The sequence below is a fragment of the Convolutriloba macropyga genome, chromosome 10 (assembly GCF_964194025.1).
Source record: "Convolutriloba macropyga chromosome 10, txConMacr16.3, whole genome shotgun sequence".
NCBI lineage: Eukaryota > Metazoa > Xenacoelomorpha > Acoela > Convolutidae > Convolutriloba > Convolutriloba macropyga.
In genome coordinates, this window is record NC_134477.1 from 39856421 (window position 1) to 39874175 (window position 17755).

Consider the following 17755-nt stretch of genomic DNA (forward strand, 5'->3'; position numbering starts at 1 on the left):
AACTAATTTTTGCCTCAAATACAGAGCCTGAAACTATTATCTGAACTAGTTTTTTGGCAGAAATATAGAGCCTGGATATTTGAATTTAATTGTAGAGCTGAAACGTATAAATAGAGACATACTCCGCTATTCAACGCGACACATTTCAGAACCTCTTTGTAAAATTGCTGTTTCTTAAATGTCACTGTAACCTTTTGTCGTGTTGGCTGTTGCTGGAGATAGAGGCTGCGTGAGGGGCAATGAGGGACTTCAAATGGTTAGAAGCCAGACTGTATCTGCAGAGCAGGTCGTCATAAACAATCGCCAATGTCTTCAGGTGTCTCTCCTGTAACTCCTGCACACTGCGCACCTGAAAGCAATCAGGTCTACTAGATTCTGTAATAACTGAAATAATTCAGTTATTTCTCACAGTCCAATAACAACATTTTTTGAACTAAATCTCTTGAACAAAAGTAGCTTGCAGAAAGAAATGTTATCCAGGCAAATTCTTGTAGGAAAATGCAGATTTCTCGCTAGCATTTATACAGCCAAAGCCAATGAAAAAATATTCCAATCTTCAGAACTTCTTAAGCCTGCTCTAAAAAGCATTTTTTAAACCAAAGTATATTTAGAGGAGAATATCTGAGTTCACTAACCAAATTCCAATTATTGTTCAATTTCATTTTTATTTTTCGTCAAAATTTTCATTCAAAGTTTAAATTCGAATACCTTGTTCTCTTTGGGTATCAACTCATACTCCGTGTCCAAACTATGTCCGTAAAAAGTGTTGATGGGAAGCAAAACTTTGTTCTGACCCCCTCCCGGTGCGCCCGAGCCCAGAACGGCAGCTGAAGAGGTCGCTGAACCAACTGGGCCGTACTTGCCACTCACTGTTATCTTCAAGTACCTAATAACGTATAACTACTCACTCATGCATCGGCTTTTACATCCATTCCAACAATTAAAAGCAAATATACATACGCTTAACATGAAAAGGGTGTGTGCAGCCGCAGTTCCGACCAATCTTAAGTTAAATTTTATAAGCACAAAAGCTGTTTATTTATATAACACATACCCTCCAATAAGTATCTGCATAACTTCAATTAATTTTTTCTCATTTCATAATTGCTGCTTGACAATGAACAGATTATGCATCATCGACAGACGAAATCTTGGTAATCATTTTACTAAAATAAAAATATTTTGAGGAACTGAATAACCGTGTAGGAAAAACCATCCACTTTCAAATTTTTAAGTTTTCTTTAGTCATCAACTACAGATTTGAGGCCCATAAACTCTAAGACAACAAGCTTCAATCAATTATGCTCGAAAAATGTTCTTTTCATGGCTAGATTTGAAGATGAGAAAATATTGTTTAGAATATGTCACTGATGTCAATTTAAAAAATAACCGACTAACGTCGGGCGAAAAACGACCCGCGAGCAGTTGGCTTCGTCAGTAGCTAGCCACGGTTTAGATAACCTAGCTTTAGCTTGAGTTGACTCTGCAACTTTGTTTTCTAGTCTTGTTAGGAAATAAATCAAATAAAAAACTGATATTTTAAAAATTTGCAAATTATTGCAAAATTTTAACGAAAGCATTCCAGATTTTGCAGTAAAAATGTTCAAAACTATTTTTTGTCTGTGGAGTTATGTCAGGTAACCCATCTGCAAGACTTGAAAAGCTTCGTTGGCCAGTAATAATCGTTAAACTCAGAAAAAGACAAAAATTTTCAACAATTTTAAATAAAAACAATTGCAAAACAAAATCTTGCTAAAAACTCGTAATATTAATATCTTCAGAACAATTTTATTGTCATAATAGACTACCAAGTATCCCTATTTCAAGCTTTAAATAGTTTCAATGGCTCAACGATCCATAAACTTGGAACATGATAATTTTCCGAAAAACTGAAAAAAATTAAATTTTATCAAAAAATGTCATTAAATCAAAAGCCGGAGTCATTAAAATATTGATCACCACTCCATTAATCCTAAAAAGTATGCGATAGCTTATCATCAAACCTCGGATGAGGTCCCTAGGACCCTGGTGCCGGAAAAAAATGATAAATTCAAAAAGATTCAAAAAACTTGCAAATATTTTTTAAAATTGCTGATATTCAAATCTTGAAGAACAATCCATTACATCAAGAAGCTATGCAGTAGTCTATAATCAAACCCTAGAAGAGGTTATGTGGCTCTTGAGAAGGGAGAAACCTATAAAATGACAAAAAAATTTAAAAACTTGAAAAAAAATGCAATTTGTATAAAAAACTGCTTAAATTTGTGATAATAAAGTTGGAAAAACAATCCACGGCCAAAAAAAATTTTCCAGTAATTTATTATAAAACCCTAACGGATTTTCTGTTAGGCCGAAAAAACGGAATGACAATAAATGTCAAAAAATTTGCTAGTTTTGAAAAAAATGCTAAAATTCGTGGAGTTGAAATCTTGAAAAAAATTCCATTACAATTAGAAACTATACAGTAATCTATTGCCCAACCCTAGAGGAGATTCCTTGGCTCTTGAGGCTGAGGAAACCTAAAAATCCGACAAATTTTCCAAAAACTTGAAAAAATGCAAGTTTTAATAAAAAAAATCGCTAAAATTTGTCAAAAAAATTGAAAGCTGTTCCATGGCAAATAAAATTTTTTCAGCAACTTATTATCAAAACCTTAAGGACGTTTTCTGGTCCAAGTCTGGAAATACGTGAATAATTAAAAACGTCAAAAACAATTTGCACGTTTTGTCAAAAAAGTCTTTAAAATTCGTGATGTTAAAATGTTGAAACCATTCCACTACCACTAGAAACAATGCAGTAAATTACTATCAAAACCTAGAGGAGGTTCCTTGACACCTAGGGTTGAAAGAACTAAAAGAAATGACAAAATTTTCGAAAAGCTTGAAAATTGTGAAAATTAGTATAAAATTGAGTGTTTTCAGCGATGGTTTGTTCGAACGTAGCTACGGGGGGGGGGGGGGGGGGGGGGGATAGCGCGGTGGGGTGGTGAGGGCAATAGTCGAGGGGTCAACAGTGGGAGTGTTTTCAACCTCTAAGAAACACGCTTTACACCATAAGTATAAGTCTCCAAAACAGTTTGAGCTGAAACAGAACTGAAAGGCTCTAGGAGCACTTAATGCCTACGGGCCCTTCCTGTTTATCCCGTTTTTGAGGACGAAAAGTCAAAAGCGTCAGACGAAAAATCGATCAGCCGAAAAACTGCGTAAAAAAGACCGATAGGACTAATATAATTGCTACATACATTGTTTGAGAGCAAAAAAAACATTCATGCTATTTGATGTTACCAGTTCACTCAAAAAACAGGTGAAATTGAGCACTGAACAAATTTGACAAATTATTTAGGAGAAAAGAAAGGCCAAATATTGTTTACCTTCTTTCAAAGCTAAATATTTGACGCACCCTTTTTCATGCAGCTTTGCATTGTTTTTGTACATTAAAATTCCGTCAGGTACTAACAGTTAAGAGCTGCAAGTGTTGTTCGCGAAGGAACTTGTTTTACAATGAAACATAAAGTTTTAAAAAAGATGAACAGCCATTTTTTTTGAAATTGGCATTTGAAACATTCTACAGCTGACAAGCCCCAATTACTCTATCTTTAGGCCTCACTACCTGTAACGCTTTCTGTACAAACAGCAAACTATTGTTTTCTAAATAAAAAATTGTATGCTCTTTCTTAAATTTTTTCAAAAAGTTCTTATTTGTTTTTAATTCAAACTTTTTCTTTAAATTGACCCCCAAAAACTGGCCCTCAGCACCCCTCAATCGTCAATATGGCAATTACACACACAAACTCGAAAATATAAAAAAATTGAAAGCGCTCACTAAGAAAACTATTGATAAAGTCACTGAAACCACTAACAAGATGTGAAGTAAACGTTTACATAACAAAAACTGTGTAGAAAACAATAAAGAGACAAAATGAAAGGCCATCAAATGAGGAGACATTCGAATCACACCAAACTCTCTGATAGCAGTGATCTCTTTCATTTTGCATTTGTTCTTTTTGCTACTTAGTGCCAGTAATCGCAGGTGTGATAGACTTTGTGAATAACTGTTGCGGCTACTCAAGAATCTCAGCGGAACCGATATATCACGGCCTGAATCTCGATCTTGACGCCAGCCTGGTCCTTCACATGGTTCGATTTACTAATAATCTTGTCCGAACAATTAGTCGCTCGGACGTATTAAACGACTGTAACTTTAATTTTGTCGATTGAAGATAAGAAAATCCTTAGGGATAAACTATGTTCAATCTCATGCTCAAGTTTGTAAGGCGTCAGCCAGTGTTAGTAATGTCGCTATTTTCTCTACAAGTAAGCTCAACTAAATTAAAACTCGCATGATCTTAAGATCTAGCAGAACGTTGCAAAAAGACTTAAAGTTGTTAAAGAATCACATTTTAGTTCCATCTGAGAGTCAACGGCTTTTGATAACAGTTTCTAATGGTTCTGAATACAATGTGGTTTCACTATACAAAAAATTGGGGTAAAGTTAACAATCCAACAAACATCATTGATAACATCGTTGCTTCTCGTTTCTGATTGGTTATCCAAGTATGGTGTTAAGTCAAGTTAAGTCATTGTTTACATAGTAAATGTCAAATTACTGCAATATTTACTTTTGTTGACATAAGCACGGATGGTTATTACGCAGCTCCTAATACCTCAAATGTACGGTATTTGACCTTTAATGATAACCTAAAGTATCACAAAACCAACATTTTAGGAAACTAAATAATAAATGATAAAATATCAAAAAATGCAAATTTTCAAATATATAAATGCTAATAGCCACACTTGTGGGTCTCATGCAATAATTTTCGTTGTGTCCATGAATAGCTTAGAGGTCACCCTAACCATGCGCTATGACCTCGGGTTCCTCATGTTTTCCGTTCCAAAAATGGGGGGGTGTACAAATTTTCAGACGCAACTTGTAAAAATTTTCATTTTTGACCATTTTTGAGTTTTGACAAATTCAAAGTTTTTTCGGTTTCAAAGGTTACTTCTTGCTGTCTGATGGTTTTTGCAGCTGACTTGAAGTGGCGCCAACATCGCCAGCCCTGTTTTCGACCTCGGAAACACCGTCATAGAATACTGGCGGTAACTTCACGACTGGCCGGTTCAGCTCTCCATGTGCCATTTTGATTCTCGCTGATCGCAAAACACTGTCGTTGCCAGTGAAGATCTCAAGGATTCGTCCCAGCTTGCAATCACAGTGTTTCACGGAGTCATATACCAGCCAAAAAAATTCACCTTCTTTCAGGTTTCGCACATGTTCTTTTGACCACTTCGATATCTTGTTCCATTGCGGAAGATATTCCCGAGTCCATCTTTTCCAGATCTTGTCGGCATATGCTTGAGCCGTTTTGAAAAATTTCTTCAGGTCAAGGTAGCGTTCACTGGAGGGCACGAATGGAGCACTGGCGTTCTCTCGTCCTAGCAAAAAGTGATTTGATGTAAGTGCCAGTCAAGTGTAAGTGTCAAGTCTTCAGGGTCGTTACTTACTGCTGTCAGGGGTCTTCCGTTGAGAGTTTGCTCTAGACGCATTGTGGTACTGAGTACCTCGTCATTGAGGCTTCGGTTGTCCAAGATTGCAATCATGACTTTCTTGCAAATTTGAACCAGTCTCTCCCAGATTCCACCAAAGTGTGGAGATCCAATTGGATTGAATTTCCAAACGATCTTTTTCTGAGCTAATTCACTCTCAATTTTAGCTTTGTTCTACTTTTTCATGAATGCTTTCAGCTCGTTCGCTGCTCCAACGAAGTTCGTTCCATTTTCACTAATGATGGTGTTCGGTAGTCTTGCAAGGATTCTCGTCACTGCAGCTAGACATGGCTCGGTGTCTATTGACTATGTCACTTCAATGTATTGCTCTGGTTGTTAGGATAGTGAAGAGACAACACCATCTCTTCAAGGTACGTCGTATGAACTTGACTTCGAAGGGCTCGAAGTAGTCGACTCCGGTATGGGTGAATGGGAAAACATGTTCATCGTATCGTTCTCAGGGTAGGTCCGGCATCGGTGGATGGATTGGGTTGGCGTTCCAGTGTCTGTATTTGATAATCTCGACTTGATTTTCCTTAACGCAATTTTTAATCCAATGATACAGTACTCTTGTTGGAGGATATTTCTCACGTATTCTGTGCCTCGATGCGCTCTCTCCAACAAAGTTGTACAAATGGATGTTTTGCTGTCAAAAATATTGGATACTTTGCGTTTTAATAGAGATTTGAATGTTTCAGTCGACGTTTCACTCGAATTGTTCCATCTTCTTCTATGAGGGGTGACAATTTGGCAATAATCAATGTTTTTGAGATTTCTTTACTATTTGTTATGGACTTCGAAAAATTCGGGAAGCTTTCGTTTTCAACAAATCGAAACAAAAACTGTTCTGCGTGGTGGAACTCGTCTGCTTTGAAAGGTCCTTTCTGCTTTAATCTGAACATCATGCAGTAAGCAATTGACTTGAAACTACTGTATCGTCTCCAGTCGAATAGTTGGTCTAGTTTAGTTTCTGTGGCTACATTACTGGTAGCTTGCAGAGCTTCAACTTCGTTCCCTTGGCACCACGGCTTTGGCCACTTTTCTTCATCTGTCTGGAGCCACCGTTTCCTTGAGGCCTTCGATGGACATTTCTCTGATGCCTACATCTGCTGGGTTTTCAATGTCTCCATTGATCCATGGAAGATTTTTCAGTATTTCTTTTGCCCTGTTGGCAACAAACACTTGTTGTTTCTTGTGAGCCGACTGTCGCCACAGTAATACCGTAGATGAATCTGTCCAATGACAGATTTTGTCATATTTCACATGATGGTCTCTCATATCTGCCTTCAGAGATGAACGCCGTAGACTGCCGCTTGAAGCTCTAACTTCCGGATCGCCGTGTGTCTGATAGGTGCTACACGGCATTTTCCTATCAGGTAGATAAGTTTTAACGTTGATTTGTCTAGCAGATACGCCACGATGCACATCGTTTCTTCTGACGCGTCTGTGAAGTCTAAAATTTTTACATCCCTTTTCGAAGTAAAGTTAATTTATCGACATCGTCTTTATTTCTCTCAATTCAGAGCACCAATCAATGAATAGTTTCGAAGTTTTCGGCTGAAAATGCTTGTCCCATTGCTGCCTAAGTGCTTTTGAGTATAAACCGCATCTTTATCGTTAAGGGTGAACATATCCCAATTGGGTCGAACACTGCTGAGACAAGCGATAGGAAAATTCTCGAGTTATTTTTGCTGGAAATTCTCGTTCAGTTCCGCGACAGGCAATGAGACTGTCCATTTTAAATTCCAAACTAAAAATTAAATGATAAAATATCAAAAATGCAAATTTTCAAATATATAAGTGCTAATAGCCACACTTGTGGGTCTCATGCAATAATTTTTGTTGTGTCCATGAATAGCTTAGAGGTCACCCTAACCGTGCGCTATGACCTCGGGTTCCTCATGTTTTCCGTTCCAAAAATGGGGGGTGTACAAATTTTCAGACGCAACTTGTAAAAATTTTCATTTTTGACCATTTTTGAGTTTTGACAAATTCAAAGTTTTTTCGGTTTCAAAGGTTACTTCTTGCTGTCTGATGGTTTTTGCAGCTGACTTGAACTGGCGCCAACATCGCCAGCCCTGTTTTCGACCTCGGAAACACCATCATAGAATACTGGCGGTAACTTCACGACTGGCCGGTTCAGCTCTCCATGTGCCATTTTCATTCTCGCTGATCGCAAAACACTGTCGTTGCCAGTGAAGATCTCAAGGATTCGTCCCAGCTTGCAATCACAGTGCTTCACGGAGTCATATACCAGCCAAAAAAATTCACCTTCTTTCAGGTTTCGCACATGTTCTTTTGACCACTTCGATATCTTGTTCCATTGCGGAAGATATTCCCGAGTCCATCTTTTCCAGATCTTGTCGGCATATGCTTGAGCCGTTTTGAAAAATTTCTTCAGGTCAAGGTAGCGTTCACTGGAGGGCACGAATGGAGCACTGGCGTTCTCTCGTCCTAGCAAAAAGTGATTTGATGTAAGTGCCAGTCAAGTGTAAGTGTCAAGTCTTCAGGGTCGTCACTTACTGCTGTCAGGGGTCTTCCGTTGAGTTTGCTCTAGACGCATTGTGGTACTGAGTACCTCGTCATTGAGGCTTCGGTTGTCCTAGATTGCAATCATGACTTTCTTGCAAATTTGAACCAGTCTCTCCCAGATTCCACCAAAGTGTGGAGATCCAATTGGATTGAATTTCCAAACGATCTTTTTCTGAGCTAATTCACTCTCAATTTTAGCTTTGTTCTACTACTTCATGAATGCTTTCAGCTCGTTCGCTGCTCCAACGAAGTTCGTTCCATTTTCACTGATGATGGTGTTCGGTAGTCTTGCAAGGATTCTCGTCACTGCAGCTAGACATGGCTCGGTGTCTATTGACTATGTCACTTCAATGTATTGCTCTGGTTGTTAGGATAGTGAAGAGACAACACCATCTCTTCAAGGTACGTCGTATGAACTTGACTTCGAAGGGCTCGAAGTAGTCGACTCCGGTATGGTTGAATGGGAAAACATGTTCATCGTATCGTTCTCAGGGTAGGTCCGGCATCGGTGGATGGATTGGGTTGGCGTTCCAGTGTCTGTATTTGATAATCTCGACTTGATTTTCCTTAACGCAATTTTTAATCCAATGATACAGTACTCTTGTTGGAGGATATTTCTCACGTATTCTGTGCCTCGATGCGCTCTCTCCAACAAAGTTGTACAAATGGATGTTTTGCTGTCAAAAATATTGGATACTTTGCGTTTTAATAGAGATTTGAATGTTTCAGTCGACGTTTCACTCGAATTGTTCCATCTTCTTCTATGAGGGGTGACAATTTGGCAATAATCAATGTTTTTGAGATTTCTTTACTATTTGTTATGGACTTCGAAAAATTCGGGAAGCTTTCGTTTTCAACAAATCGAAACAAAAACTGTTCTGCGTGGTGGAACTCGTCTGCTTTGAAAGGTCCTTTCTGCTTTAATCTGAACATCATGCAGTAAGCAATTGACTTGAAACTACTGTATCGTCTCCAGTCGAATAGTTGGTCTAGTTTAGTTTCTGTGGCTACATTGCTGGTAGCTTGCTGAGCTTCAACTTCGTTCCCTTGGCACCACGGCTTTGGCCACTTTTCTTCATCTGTCTGGAGCCACCCTGTTTCCTTGAGGCCTTCGATTGACATTTCTCTGGTGCCTATATCTGTTTTCAATGTCTCCATTGATCCATGGAAGATTTTTCAGTATTTCTTTTGCCCTGTTGCCAACAAACACTTGTTGTTTCTTGTGAGCCGACTGTAGCCACAGTAATACCGTAGATGAATCTGTCCAATGACAGATTTTGTCAAATTTCACATGATGGTCTCTCATATCTGCCTTCAGAGATGAACGCCAAAGACTGCCACTTGAAGCTCTAACTTCCGAATCGCCGTGTGTCTTCCTATCAGGTAGATAAGATTTAACGTTGATTTGTCTAGCAGATATGCCACGATGCACATCGTTTCTTCTGACGCGTCTGTGAAGTCTCAAATTTTTACATCCCTTTTCGAAGTAAAGTTAATTTATCGACATCGTCTTAATTTCTCTCAATTCAGAGCACCAATCAATGAATAGTTTCGAGTTTTCGGCTGACAATGCTTGTCCCATTGCTGCCTAAGTTCCTTTGAGTATAAACCGCATCTTTATCGTTAAGGGTGAACATATCCCAATTGGGTCGAACACTGCTGAGACAAGCGATAGGACAATTCTCGAGTTATTTTTGCTGGAAATTCTCGTTCAGTTCCGCGACAGACAATGAGACTGTCCATTTTAACATTCCAGATCAGTCCAAATACTGATCATGATTGTCGTTTAGATTTGTCTGCTTCTGGGATCTGTGACTTCAATTCATCGTCACTCATTATCCATTTCGTAAAATTCAATCCACTTTTGCTCAGGAGGATTCGAACTTTTTGGTAGATTTCGACTGCTTCATGGGGCGTTCTGACTGACTTGTGGAAGTCGTCTATGTAGTAGTTTCGCTGGACAGCTTCGACAAGACTTTCCTCGTCTTTCGCCACTTGATGCAAAGCGTAATTCGAGCAAGTCGTCAAGCTCTTGGCCCCAAAAACGCGTCGTGTATACTCGTAGACTTCTACCCTCTGCTCTGGGTCTTCTCGCCAGAGAAATTGTAGGCACCGGCTATCATCGCTTGGGACAGCAACTTGAAAAAACATGACTTATATATCGGTTGAAAGCGCCATTTGGTGTTTTCGGAAGCGAAAAATAATTCTGATCAGCCTCAGCAAAAGGTCTGCTCCAGATAGAAGTTTGTCCTTAGGGGCTACACCTTGTTACTTTGCTGTTGCATTGCACTCTTCTGAATTTTTCGGCTTTATGAGGGTTGATGACAGGATGATGTGGAAATACCATTGAGGCTTGTCTCCTTGTGTGATCATTGTTGCTACTGTTGTCGTAGCATCTGAGGCACCTGTTGTAGCCTCCTTCGCTCAGAAGTCACTGTGCAAAAGTTTCTTGTGTCGTCTTCCACAATTCGGCACACTACAAGTTCAGCTTTTGCAATCCATTGACCGATGACGAGGTCTCCAGCAATTGAAACAGATCGAACTGAACATGTTCTCGTCGTTCAATTAACTTCATTGATTAAAATTTCTTGCAACTCCAGATGAAGTGCTGCCCATCTTTGAATGGACACTCTGAATTCTTTGGTTTTGTAGAATCGTCAGCGTTGGACGCAAAAGCAATCGTTTTTCGCGACTTCGAAATTTGGAGTTTGTCCGGACTAACAAGTCTTTATGTATGAAAGCTGCTGATTCTAACCAGTCATTGAATAAAATCAAGTTTGCTGCCAGTAGTCGATGATCCTGTAGTTGTCGTAGCCACTGCTTGTTAAGCTGAGGCGAAAGTTTTTTGGTTGCTGAACTCAGACCTCCCTCCGAATCCACGTCAGGCTGATATCCAAGTCTAGTCAAATCGTTAACGGTGTTTGTGACTACGCTTGAAAAGCGAACAATGCTACTGGAGTCATCGTGTCTAACTGGAGAATGTGTGTATATCTTCTTGAAATGAGATTCGACTATTACTTTCGGTTCGCCAAACTTTTTGCAGAGAATGTCTCAGGCTTGATAATATGCCTGTGAGCTGAAACCCAAGCCAGAAATTGCAGCCTTCGACTGACCAGTGAGACTAAATTTGAGATACTGCATCTTCTCAGTATCACTGTAGCTTTTGATGTACAATGACATCGCAAAGTTCAACCCGCACGGACCACTCCAAGGGGTCTACTGAGAACTCCGCTAGCCTGAGTTTTGGTAACCCTCTCTGATCATAAATCGGTCGGTAAAATACTTGTGGGGTAGTTTGGCTCACTGTTGTATGGTTTTGGCTCTTCATCGATCTGTTGCAAGAGTTGTGCTTGGGACCTTGGCTTCTCTGCCTGTTTTGGAACGCTGACGTACCTTGCTGCTGGAAAGTCGTCATGGGTAACTGCATTTGTGGTTGTGTCAACCTAATTGACGTAGAGATTTCTGATTTTTTTGAGAAAACTCGAATCTTGAAGCTGCGTTAAGGAAAGTCCTGCACCCGGTTGGAACAACGAGGTAGTTCTCGGATAGGCGCTGAAGCGTTTGTCTCCTCTGTCATGTGTGACATTTTTAGGAGGGACGATCAACATTTGGAGACAAAGATCGGCTAGGACTAGAATGGCGGGTCACTGAAAATGCCCAGCCAGTAGTTCTTTTTAGCTTGCGTTATAATCCAACACTTTCCATGTCGTCTGCCTGAGAACCAGATGCTCTTGAACTCCCTTTCGTCAGTTCGATTACCATGCGCCTTTGCTCTTCCTTTCAAATTTCTTCCTTTCATTTTCAAGGGCTCGCTGATGCTGCCGAAGACGCAGTTCGTCTTCTTGTTGCTGTAAATGTAGATGTAATTCCTGTTCTTGTTGTTGCCGACGTAGTTGTATTTTCTCACGCTCCTGCTCTTACTCCAACTGCCACTCTCGCAGTCGTTGCTCTGTTTCTTTCTTAGCTCTGTTTCGAGCTCAATTTCGTCTATATGTCACCTCGATGACCGCGAGTTGGCAAAACTAGGCTCTTTTCTGCTTCCGTGTGTAGCAGAATGCCTGACCTCGACATTCTGTTTGGCGTTTTCTATCTCTCCATTACCTGTATCAATTACAGTCTCGTTTGGGTCTTTGTCAATAGCCGATGTGGATGACACTCATGATGTTTGGTTTCCACTCTCTGCAGTTTGATAGTACCCTTTTGACATGCCTTGATTGTGGAAGTCGTCTCAATTTTTTATCCCAATTCCTCTTCCAAATTCGCTGCCTTGCCATAAAAACGATTCACATTTTTCTGACAATTTGTAGAGTCGCAAGATCTCTCTTTGTTGGTTGAGGACGCAACTGCAATATTCTTCAATTTCTCTAAGTTTTGGTATATGTTCAACCAACCATTTGAGTGTCTTCTTCTTTTCGCCCAATTTTCGTTTGGTGCCGGCACCGAAATTCTCCAAGTACATTGGCTTCAAGAGTTGCCTCTGCTGTTGTCTGTTTTTCTTGAGATCATCGTATGTCTCTAAGAAACATTTGTTCTTACTGCAGTTACTGTTTTGTTCTGAGCCAAGTGACTTTTCACATCAGCAAGTGTCCGTCAAATAAGTTGAGCAATTCAGCCTGCTCTTTTTCTAGTCTCTTGAGTTGGCCTGACATCTTGTAGTCAGTCGTTTTCCAATAAATTTTGGGGCTCTTTCCAGCCTTCGTAAGGATTTCGTTCTGGTCCACCTACTTGAATCAAGAATTCGTTAACGTTCGTGTTGTTCGAATCGGCCTGTTTCTTCACAGTGTTCGATTGACCAAAAATCTCGTCGGAACAATTAGTCCCTCGGAGGTAATAAAAGACAGTAACTTTAAATTTGTTGCTTTAATAAAGTTTGTAAGGCTTCAGTCGGTGTTAGTAATGTCTTTAACTTCTCGTCAAGTGAGCTCAACTAACTTTAAACACGCAAGATCTTAAGATCTGGCAAAACTCAGCAAAAAGACTAAAGTTGTTAAAGAATCAAATTTCAGCCCAATCAGAGTGCCAAATGCTCTTGGTTACAGTACAGTTTCTAATGGTTCTGAATACAATGTGGTTCAACTATTCAAACAATTGGGTTAAAGTTAACAATCCAACAAACATCATTGATAACATCGTTGCTTCTCGTTTCTGATTGGTTATCCAAGTATGGTGTTAAGTCAAGTTAAGTCATTGTTTACATAGTAAATGTCAAACTGCTGCAATATTTACTTTTGTTGACATAAGCACGGATGGTTATTACGCAGCTCTAAATGACTCAAATGTACGTTATTTGACCTTTAATGATAACCTAAAGTATCACAAAACAAACATTTTAAGAAACTAAACAATAACTGACAAATTATCAAAAAAAATGCCAATTTTCCACTATATAAGTGCTAATAGCCACACTTGTGGGTCTGATGCAATAATGTTCGTTGGGTCCATGAATAGCTTAGAGGTCACCCAAACCATGTGCTGTCCTCGGCTTCTCAGGTTTTCACTTCAAAATCGGGGAACGTGTGTACAAAGTTTCGGTCCCAACTTTAAATTTTCATCTTTGACCATTAAATTATGACAAATTCTAAGATTTTCGGTTTAAAAAGTTATTTATTGCTGACTGACTTTTGCAGCTGAAAATTGGCGCCAACAAAAAAAGAAAAATCCTTAATGTTTTTATGCTGGTATCAGTTAGTTAGACTTCCACCTTTTTGTAATCAAACCGTTTGTGTTCAAAAATTAGCAGTTTGTTTTGTCCGTGCTTGTTAATCGAATTGTCTTCTAGTCTCCTGGTGTCGCTATCGAAAAAACCCCCTTGTTTCGGCTGGTTGAGACAAAATTGAAAAATCTTATTGTTTCTAATTTGTAGCTTATTTTTGTTTGGAAACTACTTGTAAACATAAGGCTAGACTTCTGAAACATTTATTATTGTTGTCTGTACTTTTTGCTAGTTTTGTTAAATTAGTCCCTGGATATTCATTTGAAATTATGTATATTCTTTGTTATAAGCATTTTTTTGCGGTCTAAAGATAAGAAAACCTTATTACTTATTTTGAGGACTTCTGTTCCTCTTAAAAGGTTTTCTGGTCATTAGACTGCAAAACAACATCGTATTACAAAGCATACACAAAATTTCAAATTTATAGCCCAGGAAAAAAGTAACAAAACTTACAACAAGTACAGATGACAATTAAAACTCACCAGTAGTTCCAAAACGAACACAAAATCAGCTACAAACTGAAACCGATAAGAAGATTATTCAATGTTGTCTCAACTAGACAAAACAATGAGATCTGTCAATAGATAAACTAACAGACTAGTAACAAATTCGATTAACAAGCACGGACAAAACAAAAAACTGCTAATTTGCATATCACAAGTAGTAGATTTTTTACTTTCTGTTAATCACAGTCTTTTACACTTGCGATTACTGGCACTAAGTGGAAAAAGAACGAATTAAAAACGAGAGATCACTGTTTTCTTTTGAAAAGAAGTCTCAAAATAACAAACTATCAACCTCTCAAATGAAAAAACTTTATCCACAATCAAATGTGCTTCACTGGAGAGCAGGTAGACCTTATGTTAACGAAACCTAAGTTAACGGACAACAAAAACTATAAAGCAAAGCTCAAAACCATTATGGCAAAACAAAACATTTTGATATAAATTGAAATTATTAACAGACTCTATTACGCTTCATTAAAAGTGCCGAAGATCTGTCAATAGACAGCACAACAAAAATAGTAAGAAAACGGAAACACAAAATTCAACGATATTTTTTCATCGCTGTGAAAGTTGTTGAAAAGGTTAGATATGAATTGAAGCCATTTAATATATTTAATTGGGCCTCAAAAGAGATCCAGTTGGACCTGTCATGAATGAGACTAATTGACAAGGCAAAAAACCAAAAAAACCGGCTCAGACTGAAAATAAAACATACTTCTGGAACAGTAGTTGTGACAAAGTAGTAAAAACCTTCCAGTATCCAGTAGATATCCAATGAAACTATTAAAAAAGCGTCCATAACGCCTCTTAAGAGAAGCAAATAAACAAGTCAGTAAAAAGAATATTCTACAGCACGACAAAAAACTATCAGACAATGATAATTTTTGAAAACAACATGTGTCAAAGTAGCTGAAACCTTCAGATATAAATTGAAACTAAAAAACTGCGTCAATAACGAGCCAAGTAGACCAGACATCATGGAACTTTAAAAGATGACAAAAAACTACAAAATGTGCAAAACTCAAAAACACGAATAAAATTTATTGAAACAAACAGCGTTTAAGTCATAATACCAATAACAGCCCCTGGATGAATTTCAAAAAGGCAACCATTTATCATTAGACACATGTATAATAATTCAAACCTTTGGTTAAAAATCAGGAGCAAAAGCAGGAAGAAAAGAACCCAGAAGAACATAACCGACAGATTTCCCGGAACCAGCCACAATTGATAGCCATAACGAATGATGGCATAGAGGGAACCAGAAAACTGGGAAAAGATTTTAAAAACTTCTGACGCGCGCTATTTTGATTAAATTTTGTGGTACTAAACACTACTCCTTTATAATTTTGCTTTATCCCATTCCTTTCTCTTTCTTTTTCTGATATTGCTTCTATTCACCTTTGCTGAGCAACTACTGGTTAAAAAAGAATGAACGAAAAATGAAATTACTCTGACAACTCAAAATGACTTCATGCAAAATATCGAAAATGCTGCAAAATGAGGTAAGCAAATCCATCCATTATTAGCCGAAGCCAAAAATTAAAACATGGCGGGAAAAGTCCTGAATTACAACCCAAAGGATCCAATTAACAAATGACCTGACCATTAACATTTCAGCAGCGACATCAAGGAAAGACCGTGAGCAAAGCCCACAGCCTTATATGCGCAAAAATAAACCAGAAATCCAAAAAAAATTATGTAATGTTATAAAAACCGAATAATACTAACGACAGTCCGAGAAAACACTTACTCTAAACATCCCTCGATTTAGTGCACAATAGAACAACCTTGTGAGAATCAATGACAGAGAGCGGGAAGAAAAGAACCCAGAAAATCATATCCGACAGATTGCCCGAAACCAGTCACAATTGATTACCAAGGACGTCATAGAGGAAACAAGAAAACTGAAAAAAAAAGATTTTAAAAAAGTTTCTTACGCGCGCGCTATTTTGATTAAATTGTGTGGTAAAAATTACTACTCCTTCATAATGCGAGAAAAGTGGGTTCAGTATCAATACAAACAAACAAGAAGTTGTAACCAACATCAGAACAAAGTTCAATTAGCGAGAACCTAAATCTGTGTTTCAAGTGTTTATCCCGTTCCTATCTCTGCTCTCTTTATAATGCTTCCAATCACCTTAAAATGGTTTGCTGAGCAGCTGCTGTTTAAAAAACTTTAAGGCTGAGCGAAAAATGAAATTAACCCTGACAACTCAAAACGACTTCACGCACAATGTCGAAAAAGCTGAAAAATGAGGTAAAGCAAAACCAGCTTTAATTAGCCGAAGCAAAAAATTAAAATATGGCGGGACAAGTTCTGAATTACAATCCAAAGGATCAAATTAACTAATGACCTGACCAATAACATTTTTACAGCGACATCAAGCAAAGACCGTGAGCAAAGCCCACAGCCTTATATGAGCAAAAATAAAACAAAAAATACAAAAACAATGATAACAAAACAATGTTTTAAAAAAACCCAATAATAACATTCCATGAAAATACTTACTAAAACCATCCCCCGATTTAGTGCACAATACAACAAACTTGTGAGAATCAATGACAAAGCAAAAAGAAAAAAACAAAAAAATTGGCAAAAATCAGAATACTTTTCAGAAAGTCAGTGGCGTAATAAAACAAAAACCACATGTCAGTAACTTCAACCACAGCATACCTTAACACCTTAGTAGTCATAAAAAAAACGTTTTAGAAGTTCCATTTTCTGAAGAAGGGAAAATATTACCACAAATGAGGGCGAGATTCACAAGGTCTCTTGATTACCTCGAAAGCAAAAGGTATCACAGCAAAATGAAAACGTCAGCAAAAGTTCGAAACAACAAATTAACCAAAATAACTCCTCACATGAAAACGAATTATTGTCAAAAATTCATTTATAGGATTAAAATGGACTCAAGCCATTAATATAATTAACATATGCCACATGAGAAAACAATGAAACAATGTCATTAATGAGACTACTTGATGAGACAAAAAAACTACCAATTTTTGCAAAGATTTGCTAATGCTTTTTTGAAAGCAAAGTGTACGGGTCACAGTAAACATTAGATAAAGTCTATAACAAATATTTCCATTAGCTAAATCCTCATTGGCAACCGATTAGACCAGTAATTATTGAGGTAGAGAGTAATAAGAGAGAAATGAGTAGAATAAATACAAGTAAAACTGAAAAAATTTTAGAAAAACGTGTAAGTCAGAAACCGAAAGCCTTGAACAAAAACACTGAAATCGATTAAATTAGGTACCCCCACAACCGATGAAAAAAGTCATTGAGGAGAAAATGAGATGAGACAACAAAGTGCACAATGAAATCGTGAGAAACCAATATTACTTTTGAAAACAAGCAGTGTCGAAGTCAAAAACCATAAGCTTGACAAAATCAAAATTAACTTAATCGCAATTAGCAAATTTTGAGACCTGTCCGAGATTAAAACGAT

At 38.0% G+C, this 17755-nt stretch overlaps 2 protein-coding genes across 2 annotated transcripts in view; one reads left to right on the forward strand and one right to left on the reverse strand.

Annotated features, from left to right (window-relative positions):
• Positions 1–17755, reverse strand: part of LOC142348021 (dual E2 ubiquitin-conjugating enzyme/E3 ubiquitin-protein ligase BIRC6-like) — a 245200-nt gene that overhangs the window by 201511 nt on the left and 25934 nt on the right. Inside the window, exons 8-9 of the mRNA XM_075399188.1 lie at positions 709–886; positions 192–349 (exon numbers count right to left, since the gene is read on the reverse strand). Coding sequence (XP_075255303.1) covers positions 192–349; positions 709–886 — 336 coding nt within the window. The remainder of the gene's footprint in view (positions 1–191; positions 350–708; positions 887–17755) is intronic.
• Positions 1–17755, forward strand: part of LOC142348129 (GPN-loop GTPase 1-like) — a 393281-nt gene that overhangs the window by 37747 nt on the left and 337779 nt on the right. The window lies entirely within an intron of this gene.